At 35.5% G+C, this 18,185-nt stretch overlaps 2 protein-coding genes across 2 annotated transcripts; one reads left to right on the top strand and one right to left on the bottom strand.

The window, feature by feature from the left end:
- Positions 1-111: 111 nt before the first annotated feature.
- tepsin (TEPSIN adaptor related protein complex 4 accessory protein) lies at positions 112-10,103 on the top strand. Its single transcript, XM_067369376.1, has 13 exons — positions 112-258; positions 609-681; positions 766-857; positions 1,918-2,011; positions 3,047-3,114; positions 3,479-3,560; positions 4,345-4,413; positions 4,538-4,726; positions 4,796-4,982; positions 6,049-6,162; positions 6,345-6,423; positions 6,552-6,686; positions 8,022-10,103. Exons 1-13 carry the CDS (start codon positions 220-222, stop codon positions 8,520-8,522), a joined length of 1,722 nt encoding a protein of 573 aa, XP_067225477.1. The 5' UTR covers positions 112-219; the 3' UTR covers positions 8,523-10,103.
- Positions 10,104-10,365: 262 nt separating this feature from the next.
- si:dkey-21c1.1 (uncharacterized protein LOC100150256 homolog) lies at positions 10,366-17,853 on the bottom strand. The gene is made up of 4 exons (XM_067369377.1): positions 17,699-17,853; positions 17,088-17,209; positions 12,958-13,069; positions 10,366-12,041 (listed from the first exon to the last, which is right to left on the bottom strand). Exons 2-4 carry the CDS (start codon positions 17,117-17,119, stop codon positions 11,790-11,792), a joined length of 396 nt encoding a protein of 131 aa, XP_067225478.1. The 5' UTR covers positions 17,120-17,209; positions 17,699-17,853; the 3' UTR covers positions 10,366-11,789.
- Between the last annotated feature and the right edge of the window lie 332 nt (positions 17,854-18,185).

Raw genomic sequence — 18,185 nt, 5'->3', positions numbered from 1 at the left:
TCGATTCCTTTGAACAGATGACTCTCAAAGGAGTCATTCGTGAACAAATATATCTGAACCGGTTCACTGAAAAGATCCGCGTCGAATCAGAGTGGGTGAGCTAAACAGAGGTCTGTGTGGATTGTGAAGAAGATATTCTCGGGCAGGCAGGACCTGCACGGTCACCCGCCCTGTGAGCAATGGTACATAGACAGGCGAAAAAACACAGATTTCTCCATCATGGCTACATTACTGGAACGGTTGGTTTTCCTACAGAAAGTACGTATCCGTGACAACAGGGATGTAATGTCATTTCAGCTATCTATTTTTACGCCAAATCTATTTTCCAACGTTGTTCACTGGATATCTGACGTTAGCAGTTATTAAATAGTCTGTTTATCTCAGCATATAATTGATATTTCTGTTTACAGACACTTAAAAATACATGACCATAATATCATGGTGCTTCCATGGTGTTTTGGACATGATGTACCGTGGTCCTAACATGCTGTTTTGACCACAGAGTGCTTTATAGTATAAATACCATGTTACATTCATAGTATATAGTAGCCAGCCATGGTACATGGTAATGCTACAGTACTTCTGCTCAGCTCTTTTTTGTGTCACAGGTGCCAACGCTTATGAGAGCAACATCAGATGACGAATCGCCTTGTCCCGGCTATCTTTTTGAAGAAATTGGAAGTATCCTTTTTGTGGCATTACAGAAGAGAGTAGAAGTATAGGAGAAAATGAATGCTGTGGACCTTGACAGTCATGATATCTAAGAAATTTCCCATGAGTCAGTGGGCTGCTGCCAGTGTCTTCTCGAGTACCTCTTGGAGAGACTACAGGTGGAGTCCTGCCACGTCAAACTTAAGGTGAGATAGGGTGGTATGGCTCAGTCTTCTTTGGGTTGGTAACCAGAAGGTTGTAGGTTCAAACCCTGCAAAGGGTAAGCTCAATTTAAAGGTGCAATATGTAATAATTTTGCAGTAAAATATCCAAAAACCACTAGGCCAGTGTTATATATTTTGTTCACTTGAGTACTTACAATATCCCAAATGTTTGCAACTATTTGTAAATCGTGAGAAAATTGCAATTTTAACCAAGGCTCCGGGACGTGTGAAGAGTCGCCTGTCATTTGCGTCATACCCGCGTTACCTTCGGTTTCTGGTTTTATTTTGTAGAAACCATGGAAACACCAAAGACGCTTTAATATTTACATGTTTTAATAGACAAGGGAACAACTGTTTTGATATATTTATAGACAGAAAACTAATTATTGTAATATAGCTCAACACATTTAGTCTTATTGTTTAAATCTAATCTTTTTTTTTTTTTTTGCGAGTACCATGCTTTACCATGCCTCAGAGAAAAACACTATTTTGTCAAGTAGCTAACATAGCATAATCAGATGCAGCTTTATTTTTAGTAACAGTAATACAGAATTTTCTCCATCATACAATATGTTTTAAAATGAATTGCATGCCATTTATCAACACAAGCCATCCAGCATTTAATATGATATTCTAAAATCGATCTATCTTACTGCAGTGTGTCTCAAACAAGTATCGAGCGAATGCACAGAGTAACGTTATATAGACGTGTGTTGCGCAATCGCTCCAGCGGCCTCGTTCAGCTCCAACAACACTCGGTCCTGCTCTGCTTCATACTACAGTAACATTAATAATCGCATCCATGAACATGATTTCTTCCTGAGTCCTATCCCAATTATTTTGCACCGTCCGCTGATGTGGAGACCACATGTCCCAAGATTCTGCGCTCAAACTTGGCGTCATCAAGCTACACCTTTGTTTTGAGTAGGCCTCTAGTGACCTCTAGCGGACAGAAAATCTTACATACTGCACCTTTAAGTGTTTTTGAAATCTTGATTTTAGCTGTGCTGTGGTGTTTATTGTGCTTTTAACCCTGTCGAAGGTCCTGAAGATTCTCCTGCATTTATGTGGCCATGGACCACCTCATTTCCTCACAGAGCTACGGAGGAATGCTACATTCATACAGGAAGTAATAGGTAAGCAGGTCTAAACATTTCTAGGTAAACACTGTAGCACTTTTTAAAAGAAGTCATATTGACTGATTCTTAGGAGTCGGTGTACACACATAAAAACATAATGTTTCAAACAAAACCAGAGCATCAGAAACTTGTGAAATCTTATAATCGAGATGCAGTTATTTTTCCAACCTGGTTTACTTGGATATTCAGTGAGATAAAAAATGTAAGGTGGGACTTGATTTTAGCCACTGGGAATTGATTGGATTGTTAAAAGTGGTCTCTGCATGACATGAAAAATTGGACAGATTGGTGATGTCAGCAAAATTTGAAAGTCGTTTAAAGGCAAAGCAATAATTTATATTTTGATGAAAGTTTGCAAACACTTTTTTTTTTTCTTCTTTGGAATAACATGCACTGTTAAATCAATCACAATATCAGCAGGAACATACAGTTTGAAAGTTTGTGGTCAGTAAAAATTTTTCTTAAAAGAAATTAATACTTTTATACAGTAAAGACATTAAATTGAGAATCAGCATCAGTAAAGAAATTCGTAATGTTACAAAATATTTGTATTTGAAATAAAAGCTGTCTTTATATTCATCAAAGAATTCTGGAAAAAATAGATGTATCATGGTTTCCACAAAAGTAATAAGCAGCACTACTGTTTTTAACATTAATATTAATAATAAAAAAATTATTGAGCAGCAAATTAGCATATCAGAATGATTTCTGGAGGATCATGTGACACTGAAGACTGGAGTAATGATGCTGAAAATTAAGCTTCATCATCACAGGAATAAATTACATTTTAAAATATATTAAAATAAAAACAATTTTAAAGTGAAATAATATTTCACAGTATTTACTGTATTTTTCATATATAAATACAGCGCTGGTGAGCATGAGAGACTTATTTAAAAATATATATATTTAAATTTACACTGACCCCAAACTTTTGAACAGTAGAGTATTTTAAAGAAGTAAATAAAATGAGTTATGTTTAGAGTAGATTTCAAGTCAATAAAAAGGGTGACTGTATTATGTGTTTTTTAGTCTACAGTGGCCCCCCGGACCCCATCCATGGAAGTGCTCTTTTTCAGAAAGTCAGAAGCTCTGCTCAGGTAAAGCTTTCTCTCTGTTCCCCACTCTTCTCAGGAAGGTGCAATAAAAGCAAGGGATATCACCATCTAGTCCTAAATGTAACTGTGAAGACAAAACGATATCATTGACCCATTAAACTCCAGTTTAGTCATTGCTGTGATCATTATTTTTTTGTAGTCTTGCACGTTGACCTTCTGTTTATTACTTTAATGTATGTTTTACAGTTTATTATGGTAAATATATAGTAAACAAACACAGATGTATTTCTATTCATAAAGAATATGCAGTATATAATTAATACAGGAGGCAGTCACTCTTCTGTCTATTTGTTATTTGTTTCTTGTTATAAATGTCTGAATTGAGCCAGCATTTGTTTCTATACAGGAGTTGGCTAGCCTACTATTTAATGATACCATGTCCTCAGATTCTGGACCGTCTCCACACAAAACAGTGACACAATCTGTGGGTGAGTGCTAGTTTGGTATTTTTACCAAATTATGCTATTTTAAAGGTTTCTAATTTGTTATTGAGGTCTCCTACAATAGGTTTACATGAATCCAAGGTCAAAAAAACTTTTATTTTCTCATAATATACATTTCAACATCACCTCTTTTCTCACTCATTGTGCGAAACCAATGTCTGGTTCAATCAGTGATCTCTCTAAACCCCTCCTTTCCAAAAGTCTACTCTGCTCTTTTTGGTCAGATGGCCCAGTAGATTGGTCTACTGCTTACAGTGCATGTCGGAAACCAAACATCCATTACCATATCTGAATTTCAGCTCCAGAGGATTCCTCAAAGATACAAACAGTAACAATGTCATCAGTTCCTCCATATCAGTCCTCATCCTTTGGAAGTGCCTTCAAAGTGTATTTGCTTTTGCAGCACAGAAAACAGCATCTTCTCGACATGTCGACGACATGAAACTAAACTCTTTCTGGCCTCAGCTACAACTACAGTGTGTGAGGGCAGGTCAAAATATATGTTTTTCGTGAAGACCATAGGCTGGCATTATGCAAATTTGTTACAAACCTAAGTAGGTTCATGCAGGAAGTAAGACAGTTCACAATCGGTTCTTTCTTTTGGGAGACAATAATTCTATTTATTGTGCACTTTGAAACTTTGCAGACCTTTTACATTCACAAACAGCTTTATAAAACTACATGAAGGGCAATATCCGAAAAGGAATAAAAGGTATACATAACATATGTAATAAAAGGGATGAATAACATATACCAAGATTTTTTGCAGGAATGGGCTCAGAGTCACACAGGTCTGGCATGCAGGGGTTTGGATACAGCCCAGGAAGGAAAGAGTCCAGTAAGACACAGACATTTAATGTTATTCATCCAAGTCCTGAGCTCAACACTAATATTTACAGCTGGGAAAGCATACCGGTGTGTGTCCTGTTTTGTTTCACGCAATGTTTCCCTCTCTCGTTCAGGTGGAGGGACTCTATTGGACAAGATTCAGAAAGCTGCCGAGGTGGTTGCCAGCGCTGTCCTTCCTCCAACAGAGCATCCTGGCATCCGTCTCCATGACAATCACTACCACGCTGTGGTGGCGCCCTCTGCTACTGTGGAGATGGCAGTACCAGCATGTGCCTATAACATCCCATCCCACGGCCACAGAGGTGAGTCATGCACCAGATTTTAAAAGCAGTGAATAAAAGCAAAGAAATGACCATTTCTCCTCCTCTTAGCATCTCACAGGTGCCCAGGGCAGGCTGGTGGAGGCTGGGAGGAAACGGACAGTGGGCACAGCTCCTCCCACAACTCATCCCAGGAGACTGCAGAAGCCAGCCAGGCCTCACTGGGAAGAAGCAGTAAATCGGGCGGCTCGGGCAGCCACTCCGGCGCGAGTCGGGAGAGTGGTGACCTATCAGAACGGTAAGGGACAGACTGCTACAGGGCTTCTGTTCTTGATGGAGGTCAACACACATTGCTTTCTCAAGTGTTTGAGGTCATTAATGCCAGGTCATTGCATCACCAAGGGGGATTTTAATCCTGGCATCTCATTTCCAGAACTAAAATAGCATACAGAGCCCATTGTCATTTGTCATATTTCACAACAAAATCACAGGGAAGAAATATATAAATATAAGAATATTTATAAGGAATATATAACTAATATTATATATATATATATATGTGTGTGTGTATATAATTTTTTTTTTTTTAAGGAGGCAATGTTTAGGACCACTGAATCATGACGGTTAAATTAAGCATAAATTCTCATTATAATAATGAATCAGTATGTTTAACTTGTCTTTTTATTATTATGACCATTTCTCATTGTTCTCAGTGGAAAGCAATTATTTTTATTACTGTTAAACAATAAACAATTTATACAATATTTTTTCAATTAAATCTGCATACATTAAAGGCAGTATAACAAATATTATTATATGTATATGTAAAAATAGTAATGTTTTTGAAAGATGTCCCTTATGTTCACCGAAGCTGCATTTATTTGATCAAAATTAACTGTTTCTATTTAAATATATTTTAAAATGTAATTTATTCCTGTGATGGCAAAGCTGAATTTTCAGCATAATTACTGCAGTCTTCAGTGTCACATGATCCTACAGAAATCATTCTAATATGCTGATTTGCTGCTCAAGAAACATTTCTTATTATTAATGTTGAAAACAGTTGTGCTGCTTAATATTTTTGTGGAAGTCGTGATCATATTTTTTCAGGATTCTTTGATGTTTAGAAAGTTAAAAAAGAACAGCATTTATTTGAAAAATATTTTGATCAATTACTGATTACTGATCAATCTTACTGACATCAAACCCTTTGGACAGTACTGAACTATTTTCACATTAAAGAATGAATAAATAAGCGTCATGTTCACAAAGCAAAATACAGTATATTGATTATTTTTTCTTTTGATTTGATTCTTTTGAGGTTTCGTGAGATTTTCTGAGATATTTCTGTTCATTTGAATCAGTGTGGAGGCCATTCAGTTGGGGGACTGTGGTCAGGAGACGGCACTTATCAACCGACTGACCGATGGTTCCAAAGTCTTCCTGTCCAGAGAAGAGAACCAGTACTTCATCAAAGAGTAAAAAACTCCATTCGAGACATGTTCTTGATTTTTGGTATCAGTGTTGATCAATACTGATCTGCAATACACCCTTGGATTGTAATGTCAGCGCATGCACTCTTCTTTTCACAGTTGTTTATTCCTGTGGTCAGTATAGTCATAGTTAAAATAACTGATGTCTTGCTCCTGTTTTCTTTCAGATGCTCAACTCTCAACTGTGAGGTGGTTGTTGAACTTCTCTCTCGCAAACTTCAGGACCACACACAAATCGTCCAGATGGTAATGTTTCCCATTCTGCTACATTTAGGCTCAGTATATTTTTTTTCAAATAAACATCCTAAATTGTTGTTCTTTAACCTATCTGAAAAATTTGCACAACATAACCAATTTCTATTTCCTTTCTGCAGAGGGCGTTGTGTGCTCTGGCCTGCCTGATGTCTTCAGACTTCCTCTCTCTAGATCATATTTTCAATATCACACACAAACGCCTCGAGCAACTTAGTGAAGGAACCACCGGCCCTGTCGCCAACAAGGCAACCAAGGTATCGTCAGGAAAACCACGTGTAAATGAGTGGAAGCAGGTTATTCAGTAATAAAAAGGCTAATATTAAAGAGGACCTATTATGTTTTTTTTTTAATTTCAACTTTCTTTAGTGTGTAATGTTGCTGTTTGAATATAAAAAATGACTGCAAAGTTACAAACGGTCCACTCTAAAGGGAGTTATTCCTTATTACTTAAGAGTGATTGTGTGAGGCTTCCATTGTCATTCACTTCCAGTTATTTTAGCTGTAGAAAAACAGTCCGTTATGCTGTTTTTTTAATTGCAAAATGGTATTTGTTATCATGGAATTATTATTATCATAATCATAAACACACTGGTTTGTAGCACAAATAATTTTACTGTTTACTGCACTTTGTAATTCTTCTAGTTATTTAAAGGTGCTAAAGAGGATGTTTTTGTTTTATACATTTTTGCAATATTACTTGAAACTGTCTTTACTATCTGATAAAAGACTATTTATTAGGTGCAATGAAAGGAATAACATTAATATACATAATCTGTGCACGAGGTAGGGCCTTAAAAACATCAGCCAATCGTTTACGCGATCATTGCGTAAACGTTTGGCCCTCTGGCTTGTCAATCACTGCCGGGACATTCCTTGTGAGAGACGAGCGTGGCTGCGCGCTCCAGTAACTTTCCACACTCCACAGGCGCCGCATGCAATGTTTTTGTCAGGAGCCAGGAGTAACAACTGCAGATTATGAGTTACCTGCAGTGAGTCCGACATAATGAATCCACTAACATGATACAGCGAATGCTGGTGGTAAACACTCGTGTTCCAATACTAGTTTTGAGTTTTTTTCCTGGAATGAAAAAATAAACCTTTCCTGATAATTTACTCACCCCCATGTCATCCAAGATGTTCGTGTGTTTCTTTCGTCAGTCGAAAAGAAATTAAGGTTTTTGGTGAAAACATTCCAGGATTATTCTCCTTATAGTGGACTTCAATGGCCTCCAAACGGTTGAAGGTCAAAATGAGTTTCAGTGCAGCTTCAAAGGGCTTTAAACGATACCAGACGAGGAATAAGGGTCTTATCTAGAGAAACAATCTGTCATTTTCTGAAAAAATACAACTGTATATGCTTTATGAACACAAAATATCGCCTTGAACGTACATCCGGTTTCCGCATTATTCAAAACGCTTACACTGTATGTTCTACGCCTTCCCTATTCTACTTACGGAAAAAAAAAAAATGAATCTGCCGCCACGTTCATTCCGTAAGCAGAATAGGCTAATACAGCTAATGTTTACTAACTAGCACTAACTCTTTGTGATTCTATGGCACTAACAGATTCTTTTTTTTATCTAACTAGCTCCTAAGGCAGTTTGAGGCCTTGCTTGGTAGTGTCACAAATCCCAGGTGTGACCGTGCTGGGCGTCCAACCTCCGCCATCTCTTCACTTTCAGACCAGCCCTCTGAAACTATGACCATCCCCTTTGTTCCAGGACAACTTGGAGAAAAAGCAACCTCTGTTATACCATCAGAGGAGACCCCATCTACACAAAACCCACAGGGTAACAGCACTGCACCTGGGTCTCATATGAAAAGAGAGCAAGAAGAGGGGGGAAAAAGAAACACGGACACGTCCAAGATCGTAGAACCACCCAGACTGTCGCTCTTCAGTGGAATGGAGCTAGTGAACAGAAGCAAACCTGTATGTTTGGTTGAGCCTGTTCCTGTCGAGTTAGATGCCCAGACGAGTGTAGAAGCCACTACAGGCACAGACTGTGTGATTGAGAAAATCTGTGACAGAACTGCAGGCTCACCCACATTAAGCGAGCAAGTGTCTGCCTTCTCCTTCCTTAATCTCTGATGCCAACATACATTTACGGTTGTGTGCTGACATGGGGGGGAAATAACCCCTCCGTTCATGTTCACATGATTCAGCCTATGAGTGGTTTCTTCTTGTACAGAATCAGAAAGATTTTTTTAAATGGTTAACAACCTTGTGATATTAATTTAAAAAAATGGTATGATTGTGATTGCTGCAAGTGACTACATTTACATGCACATGAAAATTTTAGTCTGCAGTAACATGATTGCCATGACCCGATTAAACCATTTCTGGTTTCCAGAAATCTGAATAGAGACAGTTGGCTGATGCTTGTATTAATCATAATTTTAGTCATTTAACCACCTTATTAGGAAGATTGAATGTTCATTTATCACTACCTTTCGAAAGCTTGGGGTCAGTAAGATTTTTTTGTTTGCTTGTTTTTGAGAGAAAGGACTTTTATTCATTAGGATGCATTAAATTTATTATTTATAATAATACAAAAGATTCTGCTGCTGTTCATTTGAACTTTCTTAATATCAAAGAATCCTGAAAAAAATATTTCCACAAAAATATTAAGCAGCATAACTGTTTTCAACATTGATCATATTAAGAAAGATGTTTCTTGAACAGCAAATCAGCATATTAGAATGATTTCTGAAGGATCATGTGACACTGAAGACTGGAGTAATGATGCTGAAAATACTGCTTTGCATTAAAGGAATTATATTAAAATAGAAAACTGTTATTTTAAATTGTAATAATATTTCACAATACTACTGTTTTCTGCATTTCTGATCAAATAAGTGCCGCCTCAGTGATTCTTTTAAAAACATGAAAAAATATATATTATCAACCTAAAACTTTGAAAGGTAGTGTACATTTTGCATGTCAATGTGCTCTTGATGAGTTTAAGTCACTATGCAGAATTACTAAGAAAAAACTCCAGTATTTCCATCAGAGAAGAGCAGAAAAAGAACATATATGCTGACTACATGATTACAGGAAAATTCCAGTTGCTGTCGGTGATTTTTGTGCATGTGAATGTGGTCACTGTCTTAACCAGTACTTATGGAGATAACATCTACCTACAATTGCAACTGCAACATACTCTTTACGCACTGTCTAAATGCTGCTAGTTTTTCACATTAAAGGGATAGTTCACCCAAATGCAAAGGAAGATATTTTGAAGAATGTTTGTAACCAAACTTCCTTAGTATTTTTTCAATATTATGGAAGCCACAACTGTTTGCTTACAATATATTTCCCTTTGTGCTCAGCAGAACAAAGAAATTCATACAGGTTTGGAACAATTTGAGGGTGTGTAGATGATAGATTTTTTCATTTTTGGGTGAACTATCCCTTTAAGTCACATTAAGGCTGGGAATAGTCTTTATGATCAGTATGGTACATCCCTAAAATTCATTCTGAATACTTTGCGATACTATTGAGAAACAACTCAGGATGCTTTTCTGTTGTGGTGTTAAACACAAGTGTTACAGAAATGGTTGCTGCTACTTGCACTACATTCTTTCCTCTAACTGAAAGCACTTATGTCTTCCTGTATGAATTATAAAATAAGAACAAACATTAACACCCAGATAGTCAAGTTTGATCAGAATACATCCTGCCAAACCACTGTCTAACTTGTGTGTTTAAATATATAAAGAATTGTCTTGTGTGAAAATGTTGCAGTAACTTATAAAACTAAAACCATGAGTTAAAAAACTATAGAATTTAAAAAACTATACATTTAAAAAAAACTATAGAATTTAAAAAACTATACATTTAAAAAAAACTATAGAATTTAAAAAAACTATACATATATTTAAAAAAAAAATCTTTATTTCATTTACATCAGAGGAACATTTCATAAAATAACAATGATTTCAAATAGTATATATGCTAGCTATGTATTATATACAGTCCTACATACAAAACAATGGTGACTGCAGGGACGATTTTCATCATCAAAAGCTAATCTTTCACACAAAACACAGTGCCTGGGTTGTACAGTATTGTGCACCGAGTAGTTGAAAGTATATCAGTATCTTGTACACAATTGGATAACCTGCTTGAAATGATGTAACTGTCCTCATACAATCTGTTTGGACTAAGCTGAAGTTTAGTTGATGTGTATCTAAAAAGGACTGAACTATACTTGTGCATACTAAATTCAGGAGCACTACCATTCCTGTTTGTTTTACCATTCTGAAATGAATTAAGCCATTATATATATTGGTTAGACACCGGCATTAGTTTGTTGTATGGACATGGTAAAATATTTACGATTTTGTGGTGACGTGACACTGCAGAGTGCTTAGTTAGGTGCAAGCTAATTTTAGGTCATTCCTGGTCTGCCCGTAGAAGACGAGTCCTCGTATTACATCGAGCGCAGTGAATGATCTAAACTAGCATATTACAAGCTCTGATTATTTTAAAGTTCATTTGTGAATATCGGACATGGCTTTCAATTTGCAGTCACTTGATTTACACCTTAATTCACCTGTCAATTGGCTTACACCTTCTCTAAATTCATAGATAAAGAGTGCCTTATTATGTACATTAACAGACCTGAGTCCAGCATGCATTTTCAGAATAGCCTCTCTACAGTGTGATGTGCTAGTACGCGTTTTCTCTAAGGTAAAGAGACTATGCTATATAAAATTTCGAAGGATCTGGCATCAAGTTCCTCAATTGAAGTCTCAACCTTCATGGCACGCAGAGAGAAATCCTCTAAACCTGAGTTTTGGATATGTAAGCAATCGTCAAGCCCCAAAAAACCCTTCCTGAAAGAGTCTAAATTCCAGTGAGAATCAAACCGGCATCTTCTGTAAACAACAGCATTATTGATCATCCTGGAAAGACTCCAAAGCAGGGCTGCAAATATCACATGGTTTCTAGACCTCAGCTCTTAAATAAGACATTATTTTATTTCTTTTCCTTATCTAGACCGACCAAAGAGTGTCAAAAGTGGCCAAATGCATATGTCTGAGTAAAACATGACCCAGAACCGCAGTAGCACCATGTGTGACTGTCTCGTAAAGGGGAAAAGCTTACAAGAACTTGATGTTATTTTCTCAAGATTTTCTTTTATATAGCACCTATGTGAAGTTCATGGTCAACACATCAAGTAGAGCCCCACATAATCACTATGAACATGAAAAAGTGCTATAAGAAAGAACATAAATGCATTTAGAGGGCCTATATTTGTGCCAGGCCTTAAAGCGACCCATAAAGTCCCTCTAAAAGGTCCCCTGTACATTGTTCCTTAATGCCAATGGGTGCTGGAAGAGTCACTGTCCATCATGTTTGACCTTGCTGCCCACGAGTTTGCAGGCTACTGAAGTGGGCCTCCCTCAAGATACGGTTGATGTGATCATATGAGATGTTGTGGCTCAAGGAAATGGCCGGCTCTTCTGCTGCGTTGGTGGGAGCAATAGGGCTGCAGGGAGCCTGGGAAACATGGACTCCTCTTTGGTCAGTCTTCTGGATGCTGGAACTGGCACCTGCCATGCGCTCCGGACTGCTAATCCCACTGCTGTCACTGCTGGAAGACTGTTGGGGGAAAAAAAAAAAAAAAAGATTTGAAGATTTTGTTTCTGTGCTGTAGCACTTCTGATTAAAGTTTACAAGTTACTACTGTTCAAAAGAAGTATTTAGTTGAAGAGGAAATCAATATGTATAACATAGGCGCAGTATAAGCTTAGGTGAGAACTGGCGGATGCGGAAGCACAGAGGATAGAGAAAAACAAAACGGAGTCTGAAACGAGCGATTTAAAGAAAAATGTCAAGATGATTTCGATATAAGGTAAGAGAAGGATTTCACCCTTCCGTTGGAAATCAACTCACTCATGATCATGCGTACGGCCGCTGCCAGAAACCAGTGATTATAGTTTATAAAAGTTTTAAATATGGATATTTTTCTTATAAAAACCCGTCGCTTTGCTTCAGAAGGCATTTATTAACCATAATTAAGTATTATGGATTACTTTTATGATGGATGGATGTGCTTTTTGGAGCTTCAAAAACTCGGGCACTATTCAATGCCATTACAAAGCTGGGAAGAGCCAGGATATTTTCAAATAAATCTCTGATTATCTTTGTGTTCGGCTGAAAGAAGAAAGTCATATAGTAAATTATGGGATGATTTTCATTTTTGAGTGAACTATTCCTTTAAATTGGTTATTATGCAATGTAAATTATTTTAATATTTTGGCTAAAAATGTCTTACGATTGGGCTGTCAAATAATAAAATAATAAAGAGATTAAAATTTGGTTTATCACATTGGGAATGGAAGGTCAGGTCAGATACCATCCATTTGATACAGCTTTGCAATCAGCCTTAACTCTACTTTTGTAAGAGCCGAGTGTGGACCTTTACCAAATACATTCTATAATGAACGTCACGCCAGTCTCAGTTGGCCGTTCTTGAATGAAAGATTGGTTCTGGCCAGCTGTTGCATCTTCTTACCTCAGAGTCCCAGACATCACGGCCAACCTCAGGGAGAAAGGAGTAACCTCCAGACCTCTTTGCCTGGGGCAAGACCTGGAGCTGATCAGCATCACAGCTGCGTCTGCGTTTTCTGTGAACAGAGACCATCATCTTTGACTACTCTGTTCAGCATACATAGAATTATTCATAACAGCCAGGTCTGTATGAGCTGGTTCAGAATATTTTAGATGCAGATCTTTTCTAGCAGTAAGAGTACCACTGAGCATCACTGTTTCTTAAAGGGTTAGTTCACCCAAAAATGAATTATTACATTCCAACTCATGTTTTAAAGGGTTAGTTCACCCAAAAATGAATTATTACATTCAAACTCATGTTTTAAAGGGTTAATTCACCCAAAAATGAATTATTACATTCAAACTCATGTTTTAAAGGGTTAGTTCACCCAAAAATGAATTATTACATTTAAACTCACGTTTTAAAGGGTTAGTTCACCCAAAAATGAATTATTACATTCAAACTCATGTTTTAAAGGGTTAATTCACCCAAAAATGAATTATTACATTCAAACTCATGTTTTAAAGGGTTAATTCACCCAAAAATGAATTATTACATTCAAACTCATGTTTTAAAGGGTTAGTTCACCCAAAAATGAATTATTACGTTCAAACCCATGTTTTAAAGGGTTAATTCACCTGAAAATGAATTATTACATTCAAACCCATGTTTTAAAGGGTTAATTCACCCAAAAATGAATTATTACATTCAAACTCATGTTTTAAAGGGTTAATTCACCTGAAAATTAATTATTACATTCAAACTCATGTTTTAAAGGGTTAATTCACCCAAAAATGAATTATTACATTCAAACTCATGTTTTAAAGGGTTAATTCACCCAAAAATGAATTATTACATTCAAACTCATGTTTTAAAGGGTTAATTCACCCAAAAATGAATTATTACATTCAAACTCACGTTTTAAAGGGTTAGTTCACCCAAAAATGAATTATTACATTCAAACTCATGTTTTAAAGGGTTAATTCACCCAAAAATGAATTATTACATTCAAACTCATGTTTTAAAGGGTTAATTCACCCAAAAATGAATTATTACATTCAAACTCATGTTTTAAAGGGTTAGTTCACCCAAAAATGAATTATTACGTTCAAACCCATGTTTTAAAGGGTTAATTCACCTGAAAATGAATTATTACATTCAAACCCATGTTTTAAAGGGTTAATTCACCCAAAAATGAATTATTACATTCAAACTCATGTTTTAAAGGGTTAATTCACCTGAAAATTAATTATTACATTCAAACTCATGTTTTAAAGGGTTAATTCACCCAAAAATGAATTATTACATTCAAACTCATGTTTTAAAGGGTTAATTCACCCAAAAATGAATTATTACATTCAAACCCATGTTTTAAAGGGTTAGTTCACCCAAAAATTAATTATTACATTCAAACTCATGTTTTAAAGGGTTAATTCACCCAAAAATTAATTATTACATTCAAACCCATGTTTTAAAGGGTTAGTTCACCCAAAAATGAATTATTACATTCAAACCCATGTTTTAAAGGGTTAGTTCACCCAAAAATGAATTATTACATTCAAACTCATGTTTTAAAGGGTTAATTCACCCAAAAATTAATTATTACATTCAAACCCATGTTTTAAAGGGTTAATTCACCCAATAATGAATTATTACATTCAAACTCATGTTTTAAAGGGTTAATTCACCCACAAATGAATTATTACGTTCAAACCCATGTTTTAAAGGGTTAATTCACCTGAAAATGAATTATTACATTCAAACCCATGTTTTAAAGGGTTAGTTCACCCAAAAATGAATTATTACATTCAAACTCATGTTTTAAAGGGTTAATTCACCCAAAAATTAATTATTACATTCAAACTCATGTTTTAAAGGGTTAATTCACCTGAAAATTAATTATTACATTCAAACTCATGTTTTAAAGGGTTAATTCACCCAAAAATGAATTATTACATTCAAACTCATGTTTTAAAGGGTTAATTCACCCAAAAATGAATTATTACATTCAAACCCATGTTTTAAAGGGTTAGTTCACCCAAAAATTAATTATTACATTCAAACTCATGTTTTAAAGGGTTAATTCACCCAAAAATTAATTATTACATTCAAACCCATGTTTTAAAGGGTTAGTTCACCCAAAAATGAATTATTACATTCAAACCCATGTTTTAAAGGGTTAGTTCACCCAAAAATGAATTATTACATTCAAACTCATGTTTTAAAGGGTTAATTCACCCAAAAATTAATTATTACATTCAAACTCATGTTTTAAAGGGTTAATTCACCTGAAAATGAATTATTACATTCAAACTCACGTTTTAAAGGGTTAATTCACCCAAAAATTAATTATTACATTCAAACTCATGTTTTAAAGGGTTAATTCACCCGAAAATGAATTATTACATTCAAACTCATGTTTTAAAAGTTTAATTCACCTGAAAATGAATTATTACATTCAAACTCACGTTTTAAAGGTTTAGTTCACCCAAAAATTAATTATTACATTCAAACTCATGTTTTAAAGGGTTAATACACCCAAAAATTAATTATTACATTCAAACTCATGTTTTAAAGGGTTAATTCACCTGAAAATGAATTATTACATTCAAACTCACGTTTTAAAGGGTTAATTCACCCAAAAATTAATTATTACATTCAAACTCATGTTTTAAAGGGTTAATACACCCAAAAATTAATTATTACATTCAAACTCATGTTTTAAAGGGTTAATTCAACCAAAAACTAATTATTACATTCAAACTCATGTTTTAAAGGGTTAGTTCACCCAAAAATTAATTATTACATTCAAACCCATGTTTTAAAGGGTTAATTCACCCAAAAATTAATTATTACATTCAAACCCATGTTTTAAAGGGTTAATTCACCCAAAAATTAATTATTACATTCAAACCCATGTTTTAAAGGGTTAATTCACCCAAAAATTAATTATTACATTCAAACCCATGTTTTAAAGGGTTAATTCACCCAAAAATTAATTATTACATTCAAACCCATGTTTTAAAGGGTTAATTCACCCAAAAATTCTGTCATTAATTTCTCAATCTCATGTCACTCTAAACCCGTAAGACCTTCATTTATCTTCAGTACACAAATTAAGATATTTTTTATGAAATCCATGAGCTATCTGGCCTCCGATAGACTGCAACACTTAGCACTTTTAAGGCCCAGAAAGGTAGTAAAGACATCATTAAAATAGTCCATGTGACTACAGTGGTTCAACCAAACAAAAATAATGACTTTATTTGTTCTTATGAGAAGCCGGAAGCGCTGCACTGTTGAAATTTTGAAATAAGTCATTATTTTTGTTTGTTTTTTGCACACAAAAAGTACTCTCATCGATTCATAACATTAAGGTTGAACCACTGTAGTCACATGGACTATTTTAACAATGTCTTTAGTACCTTTCTGGGCCTTGAAAGTGGTAATTGTGTTTCAGTCTATCAGAGGCCAGATAGCTCATTGATATCATCAAAAATATCTTAATTTGTGTCCCGATGGGTTTGGAACAACATGAGGGTGAGAAATTAATGACAGAATTTTCATTTTTTGGGTGAACTAACCCTTTAAAAAAGGGGTTTGAATGTAATAATGTAATAATTAACCTTATAGAAACTAACTTTTATACAAGAAACTAAATAGATGCCTATAAAATTTTAGGTTGGGGGTCCCTCACTATCCCATTCTCTCATATATATTTATCCATGGACTGAAAAGAAAGAAGACTGAAAACCCCTGTCTTAAGAAATGGAGCACTGCAGACTTGATTGCAACCATTAGTCATCAATATGTCCACTGCAGGATTATGACTCAGATTTAAGAATAAAAATGTCATCAACACAAAAGCCTGATGCTGCATTACAGCACAGACTCATTTAACCGATATAGTAGTAGCTAGTCAAGAGGATCAGCCTTCTAAAAGAACATCTAAAAATAACCACCAGACATGAAGTACTACACCAAATCTGCATGTACACTGACAACAGCAGCCACATGGATGTTTACAGGACATGTGTTACATAAAAGCAACATGAAACATGCGTGCAAACACAATTATGTAGAAATGATGTTACCTGTTTTCTGTCAACATGTCGTATCTGTGCATTTGACAGCCAAATATGGGCACACAACAGTCTCAGTCTCAGAGACCACCGGCTTCTTTTCAGCAAAATGAAGGGATCTGCCAAGATTTCCCCTAATGATGAGCGAAATGACAAATATAATTCATTATGAGAAGCTGCAGACGCGTTTACATTGCAGTGCAGGTGTGCAGAAAGCATTCATATCTATATTCAGAGCTAATATTATCAGCTAATAAGCATTCGTGAGATACACTGAGCTATTATAGTCATATTAGAAAAATGATCTGCATAGGAGTGACGAAGAACGGAAGGGAACCACCTTATCTATATATAATTGTAATATAAACGTCTAGTATTAATTGACATTATTGAGACAAAATGGCTCGTGTGCACAAGTCACGCTGATACAAAACGATACTAATGTTGCCATGCAAAAATAGTGCGTTGAGAATGTCAAGCAGAGAGACAGATAGCACAATGCTATGTGTAGTTCACTTTACTTCCTCTTAGCGATGAACTGTTCCTACTACAAAAGCAACGAAGTGATTTAGACGGAATAAACAGAGTTTGTAAAGCGACGACAGGGGTGTGATGTACTCTACCTCTCTCTGTTCACAGATGGATATTGAGTTCAGTCATTTTCTGAAGTTACAACGTATCCATCTCGCCGGATCTCATTCTTTCTCTCTCTATCTCACTCGCTCGCTCTTCCATCTGTTGCTGTCATAATGACGTAACTTGCGTGCCTTTGAGCGAGGGGTGACGTACGATTCGCACGTAACGTTTTATTTTTAATTAAATTATTTTTTTCAGGGTTTTTTTTTCTACATGAGATAAACGGGGATTTGATTTAGACAAATTATCCGTTGATTTGTAATGTTATCTCATTCAACATTTTATTCAGTCATGACGTCAATTTGTAGTCCAATCCGCAAAGCTAATTCGCCATTTACCCCTAGACTCTTTGAAAATAGACCCTTTTCACATTACGTTTATTTGAAAATATTTTAATACTATTCTTTGAAAAATATATATATTAAAAATGTACATTTATAAAGAAAATACCTTATTTTTATTTTCAGGAAATCT

The sequence above is a fragment of the Chanodichthys erythropterus genome, chromosome 19, assembly GCF_024489055.1.
Source record: "Chanodichthys erythropterus isolate Z2021 chromosome 19, ASM2448905v1, whole genome shotgun sequence".
Taxonomy (NCBI): domain Eukaryota; kingdom Metazoa; phylum Chordata; class Actinopteri; order Cypriniformes; family Xenocyprididae; genus Chanodichthys; species Chanodichthys erythropterus.
This window is presented reverse-complemented; position numbering and strand designations above follow the sequence as displayed.

Excerpts from the sequence above, each read along its gene's own strand:
- si:dkey-21c1.1 (XM_067369377.1), bottom strand. The coding sequence starts at position 17,119 with ATGCACAGATACGACATGTTGACAGAAAACAG. Across the intron at positions 13,070-17,087 it reads GACATGTTGACAGAAAACAG|AAAACGCAGACGCAGCTGTG; the intron begins GTAACATCATTT and ends CTCTGTTCACAG. Across the intron at positions 12,042-12,957 it reads GTGATGTCTGGGACTCTGAG|TCTTCCAGCAGTGACAGCAG; the intron begins GTAAGAAGATGC and ends TTCCCCCAACAG.
- tepsin (XM_067369376.1), top strand. The coding sequence starts at position 220 with ATGGCTACATTACTGGAACGGTTGGTTTTCCTACAGAAA. Across the intron at positions 682-765 it reads TCTTTTTGAAGAAATTGGAA|AAATTTCCCATGAGTCAGTG; the intron begins GTATCCTTTTTG and ends ATGATATCTAAG. Across the intron at positions 2,012-3,046 it reads ATTCATACAGGAAGTAATAG|TCTACAGTGGCCCCCCGGAC; the intron begins GTAAGCAGGTCT and ends TGTGTTTTTTAG.